Source organism: Emydura macquarii, unplaced genomic scaffold, assembly GCF_026122565.2.
Source record: "Emydura macquarii macquarii isolate MOO-44397 ecotype Brisbane River unplaced genomic scaffold, CSIRO-AGI_Emac_v2 contig_3348, whole genome shotgun sequence".
Lineage (NCBI taxonomy): Eukaryota > Metazoa > Chordata > Testudines > Chelidae > Emydura > Emydura macquarii.
In genome coordinates, this window is record NW_027133485.1 from 3,048,429 (window position 1) to 3,054,766 (window position 6,338).

The 6,338-nt window shown below is 49.5% G+C and overlaps 1 protein-coding gene across 1 annotated transcript; it reads left to right on the forward strand.

The window, feature by feature from the left end:
- The first annotated feature begins 323 nt into the window (after positions 1–323).
- On the forward strand, positions 324–1,190 carry CUNH1orf216 (chromosome unknown C1orf216 homolog). Its single transcript, XM_067533913.1, has one exon. The coding sequence runs from the start codon at positions 324–326 to the stop codon at positions 1,188–1,190; it is 867 nt and encodes a 288-aa protein (XP_067390014.1).
- Positions 1,191–6,338: the final 5,148 nt, after the last annotated feature.

Here is a 6,338-nt window from a genome sequence, read left to right on the forward strand (position 1 = left end):
ACCTCAGGGTACCGTCCCATTCAAGACCAGACCCGATTCTCCACTCTTTTCCCTCTTTTGTGCTGATATCAGTCCCTTGGGTCTACTTCTCCTCTTACTCGTGCTGGTATGAAACCGGAGTAACTGTACTGAAGTCAGTGGAGTTACTGTGGTGACAGAGCAGCGTACGTGAGAGCAGAACCAGGCCTCTGGAGCGCAGGAGAGTTAGAAGCTGGGCAGTGATATAGCTCGGAGACCGGGCTGACCCTGGGAACTCAGACCAAGATCCTTCCTTCACATTAGTTTTCTCTCTCTCTCTCTTCCCCAGCCGGGAGGGCAGAAGGATGTTTGCAGTGTGTCAGCCAGATGGCCCCCTGAATGCTCCGTTCTGCGGGGGCACGAAGGACCCCATGCTGGGCACAGCCTTCCTCGGTGAACGGGAGCTCAGGCAGGACAAGAATTTCAACTTTGTGGAGGAAGCATATGACAGCAACGAGAACTGGAGCCAGGCGGTGGCTGCGGCCCGGATGGAGGGGGGCTCCCGCCAGAGAGCAAACCTGACCGACCCGTCCGATAACCTGGGGTTAGTAGCGCAGAGACAGACAGCGAAGGGCAGGCTTAGGGAAGTTCCTCTAGGGTTGAAGTCCGACGAGCTGGGCCTCTCCGAGGAGGACGTGCGCAGCCCCCCTGAGGGAGCCGAGGTCGGCAGCACCGAGGAGGAGAAGGCGGCTACTGAGGACACGGCCAAAGAGTGTGACAAGTTGGCTGGCTCCCCCTTGGAGGACAACGGTTATGCCAGCAGCTCTCTCAGCATCGACAGCCCTGACAGTAGCACCGGCAATGCCTGGGAGGCACCCGCCGCCACCACCAAAGACCCGAGGAACCAGCCAGAGCCTTTGCCGCCCGACGCTGAGGCCGAAAACTCCTCCGACTTGGACACTGTCTTCCCGGTGCTGGCCGAGGCCTTCCAGAACTTCCAGGAGAAGAAGAGATTCAAGGAGCGGGAGAAGGAGAAGCATCACATCCACCTGGTGATGTATCGGCGCCTGGCTCTGCTGCGCTGGATCCGCAGCCTCCAGCAGAAAGTGGTTGACCAGCAGAACCGGCTGCAGGAGAGCTTCGACACCATCCTGGACAACCGCAAAGAGCTCATCCGGTACATCCAGCAGGGCGTGGTGTGCCCCAAGGAGCCGGCCCACGCTGGCCTGTGAAAGACACTCATCTCCGATCTGTCACCGTTCAGATCCACCTCCCCCTGCCCCCCGTGCTGACCCGGATCTAACCCGTTGTTTTGTCTGAGCCCAGAATCCAGGACTAGGCCCCAGAGAGCTTTGCAAACAGCTCCCAGGTGCTACACGGGAGGCTGTCAGGAGATGCTCTTGCCTGGGGCACCAGGACCTCTCCCGATCCCAGGATTTCGCGAAGCATGAGGCCACCATACCTGCCGAACGCCACCTTGCGTTTATGAGCCGGCACAACGCCGTTAGAAGCATGCTCCAGTCCATTTCAGTGCATGGCTCCAGCTGGTAGCACAAGTGAACGGTCTGAAATGTGCCCCAGCTGGCGGCTGGGAAGTCAGAGAACAGGAGGGGCTGGTCCCATTTGAAATGAGCCTAATTAACCCTCACCCTTTCTCGCCCCTGCCCCCCAGGCTGCATATTCCTTGATCACAAATCATTAACTCTTCACCAGCTGGTCAGCAGCCAGGATCCGCCAGCATTCCCAGGACCCCAGACTCTCCAGACCTGGGACCCGGGTCACTAGTGAACCCAGTAGGTTAGTCAGCAAGTTAATGCCTGGTTGGATGGCAAGAGGGTAGGGAAGGTGGTTTATTTCGGGGGGGGAATGTTCCATCGTAATGCCACTAAGGACGTCCTCATTCCTTAGCTCAGTCTATTGACCTCTCTCTGCATCCATCCCACCTCCCTATCTGGCTCGCCAACCAGCACAGCTCAGCTGCCTACTCAGCAGGCCAAGGAGTGCCCAGAGGCTCTCAAATTGCACCCGAAATCCTGAGCCATTCAGTCCCAATGTGCTTCTGAAGTGATCTGTCAGGAACAGCTCGTCAGCACCGTCACTGCCTGGCTCCTCTCAGCGGGCTGGGTCTCCCCAACAGGCTCTGCAACGCCTCCTCTAATCTCCTGCGCCTCCTCCCCCTGCAACCGCCACTTTCCACCCACCTCCGGCAGGATGCATGCCTGTTCCCCGGCTGGCTGGCCAGCACAACTTCTAGCTGCTATGTGCATTGGCTGGATAGCCGTTCCTCAGCACACAGTTCCCCTTGCTGCTGCTGCTTTCCCATGCTCACGTTTACCCTGCCTTCGTGTGCTCTAGGTCCAGCCTGTTGGGTCTGTTGGTTACTACAGCTCTGAACGGGGCAGAACTCTCTTCACAATCCAGGTTTGCCGTGGCTCGTGATCGGACTCTGATCTTTGAAACCCCAGGTGTCATTCTTTGTATTAACATTTGAAATCGGAATCCTAGTCACCACGACTCTGTTACGTTATGGAGGTTTGGAATCATTCCCCAAAGACATCCTTAGCTTGAAGCGTAAATCCACATGTACAGATTGTTGTTAAAATCAGAGACGGGAGAACTCCACCAGCCATGGTTAGAACCCGTTGGAAAATCTTGGCTTCTGTACGGAGACCTGAATTCAAAGCCTTTAGGTTGAAGGTTTCATCTGGGTTCTAGCTGGCAGAGCTTTCCCTCCCCTGGTGGTTCTAGAAGCCCTGGTAAGAATTGGTGGGAAGAAGAAATCTTTATTCCTAGATTTAATAGCCAGAAGAGACGGCTGTCATCTAGCCTGACCTGATGAATTGCAGGTGTCAAAGGTGCTGTGCGGTTAGCTTATTGTTTGCATTGCACAAGTTAGCTAGGGAATTTGTTACCTCCCCTCCCCCCACCCTCTATTACATTTCCCGTGAAAAACAACACGTAAAATGAGGGGGAAAAGATGTTCGAAAGAGGCCAGATAAAACCTGGAGCCATGAAGCTCATGGAAACTCTAACCCTCTGCTGGAGTCTCCCTTCTCTAGCTCCGATCATAGGGCCTGAATCTGAGAGTTGAAGTGCAAGATCAGGCTGTTCTCTTGGTGGAACATATAATTGCAAGTGGCGCATGCTGCTCCCACATGTTCATTGCTGCGACGGGAAGGAGCTCCCAACGATACTGTGTTTGTCGTGTGTTGACAGCCAATGCCTTGTAAGAAACAGATTGTACATGTCCAGCAAGCTCTGTAAGACTCGATGGCTTGCATATGCTCGGGGATTGTAATCTGCAGCAATGTGTGATGTGCTCTGAGTGTAAACGTCCATCTGGTGACAAAGGCCCTTGGTTCAACAGAGCATTTCCGCTCATGCTGGAGTTCTTCCCTATTTGGCAAAACATGCTTACTTTAAGCATGTGCACAGATCGTAGCTTTAAGGCCAGCGGGACCTCTGCAATCATCTTGTCTGACCTGTATAACATGGCCAGATAATTTCATCCAGCAATTCCTGCAATAAGTCCATAACTTCTGTTTGAGCTGGAGCATGCTTTTTAGAAAGATGTCCAGTCTTGACTTAAAGGCTTAATTCCCACTGAAGTCTAGTTTAGCACGTGCTTAAAATGCTTTGCTGATTTGAGATGGACTGATGAACTGGGGTCAAAGAGAGAATCATACTAAGAACTGACCTCAAAATGCTTTAAAATAGATTCAACTTTCATTTGACTCTAATATTTTTTCAGATTCAATACAATATATTGATTTAGATTTTTTATTATAAATATATATATATACACCCACATCTATCGACAGTATATATTTTAAAACTAGGTGCCAAATCAGAAAAATCCCCTAGTAACAGCCCTGCTCAAAGCTGTGCTGTTCATGTTATATTAATTTATTATTGTAAAGCAAAGAGAATAACTTTTCTAATGCACATTTTATCCAGTGAGGAATGCGTACAGAGAATAAGAAATGTAAGAGAAATTAAAAACAAAATGTTGTGTTTATTTGGCATATTTTCTTAAAAGTTAATTTGCTCCAGATTCTGCTATTCTATTTATTGTACTGTACTATGGGAGGCAGTGTGGTTTAGTTGCAAGATCTGGGAATCAGGAGACCTGGGTTTCGTTTCCACCTCTGCCACTGACCCGCTGGGTGACACTGGGCATGTCACGTCACCTCTCTGTGCCTCAGTTTTCCCATCTGCAAAATGGGAATAATGGTACTTAATCCAACAGACTACTCTGAGCTGTACAGATAGATGAAAAGTGCTATACCAGAGCTACGTAGCATTAGATTATATTCCATACTCACTGCACCTTCATGAGGCTGCAGTTGATGCCTGCAATAATTTCCATTTTGCACCAAGTTTCTTCATATCTTCCAGGAAGAGGAAGCGAGGATATGGTCCCATAGCCCTTCCTTACTTGTATGATTAAGTCAACAGGATGAGGCATGTGACTAAGGCTGGCTCATGTGAGAAGGGGGTGTAGAATTCAGAGCTATGATGCTGACCCTGCAGTCTTTATGCATATTTAGACCATAAGCTCTGCCTTCTTGTTATATATCTCTTCAGCGCCGAGCACAACAGGCTCACGGTTCTTGATTAGGACCTGTAGGTGCTACCATAATACAAATAATTAATAACAATAGAGCCAGTGGGGACTGCAGGGTCAAGTCCTGTAGAGAACAAAGGAAGCCCCCTTGCTGTAACAATGAAACACTGAAGACTGAGTTTTGACTCCGAAAGGATGGCAAAAGATGAGCTAAAATGGGAGATTTTTATTTAAGAACAATTTTTTTAAAAGGCAACATTCAAAATGTAAGAAGGCGACCAAATCTTGTCCTGGCATCACAGAAAAAACCTGCAACAGATTACTCGCTGTCTGCATCCCCGTCAGGAGAACTCCAGCCTCTTTGCTAGAAGTACCTTGTTGCTCTGAAAGGCATCGCTGCGCTCATGTTTGCTTATATTCTAGGACCTGCTGTCTGCCATCTGTATCACTGACGTATGCTAGATCATGGGCATATTATACATATTAATAAAGTTTGGAGATAAAAAACAGATCCCACAAAGTACTCCTTTATTACCCTTCAACAGCTATAGGTAATTCCACTCTGACTATCGTACTGTGCATGATATTTTCATTCAGCTACTCTGCTCCTGTTGCATGTGGGTTAGAACACCAGGGGCCTGACTTGACCCCATTGACTAGAACTGACAGAAGGTGATAGACATTGTTGCAACTGATGTTCTGGGCTTCACCTGCATGTAGTTCACGTATCTGGAGACAGAACTGTACAGAAGAGCATCTTGACAGCTGCTAGTGAGAAGTGAGTATTCAGCACTGGACACTGTAGTAGTGGCATAATGCCTCTGGACCGGAGGAGAATTGAGGTCACCACTCGAGGGTAGAATTGATGTAGAGGGAGGGTGTCGTGCTCAGTACTGGTGTGTGGAAAGGAGCACTGCTCAGAGTGATCTCCTTCTGGTCAGCGCTCAGAGCACCATCTGTGGCAGCCTTGCAACCTTCTCCTCCAGCCCAGGCTGTGACATGGGGCTCTTGGTGGCTTAGATAAAATCAGAGCCAACCCTAGTCAATACTGGTCCAATAAATATTGATATTGCCCTGAGCGTCTGCCAATATCCATTCATTATCCCCATTTCACAAATGACAAACGGATGTCTAGAGAGGTGAAATGACTTATACCCAAGCTCAGAGAATGGGTCGATAGCTGATCTAGGAAGAGAAGCCAGAAGTCCTGACTTAAAATCCCCTCTTCCAACACTAGACCATGGTCCCTCCCACTGGTGTTTCTGGTGCAGATGGTTAGACCTAGCTCCTTCCGTGGCCACACAAGAGGGTCTGTTCCCTGCTCACGTCTAAATATAGGATGGCTGTAGAGCCCTTGGAGTTTCTGATTGGGGGTGAGTGATTGGATTGGTGGTATAGAGCTCATGCCCAGCCTGTGCTTCCATAATACCCAGTAAATGGTGCCTGGGACTCATCAGATTGCCTGCATTTATGCATCAGTTTCACTCACGTCTCTCACTGGTGGCACATTTCAGGGCAGTTGCTGCTTTCCTCACTCTAGCCCCACTCAAGGCAGGGTAGGAAAATCACCCAGAAACGCACTGGCTGTCATGTCCAGTTGCGTAAATTGTAGGAAAACCATGGCAAGGAGTGCAGAGGGTGATGGAGAGTGAATAAATCTTGCCCTGTCAGATCAGCTTATCATAGCCCATTAAAGATAGCAAGAGCTGCTGTCCCAGAAACCTCGAGTTTTATGACTCATGTCAGGAAATTAATAGTCAGCCAGGTTTCAAGCAGGAGTGAGAGCTGGGCCCTGTAACGACACGGCACATCT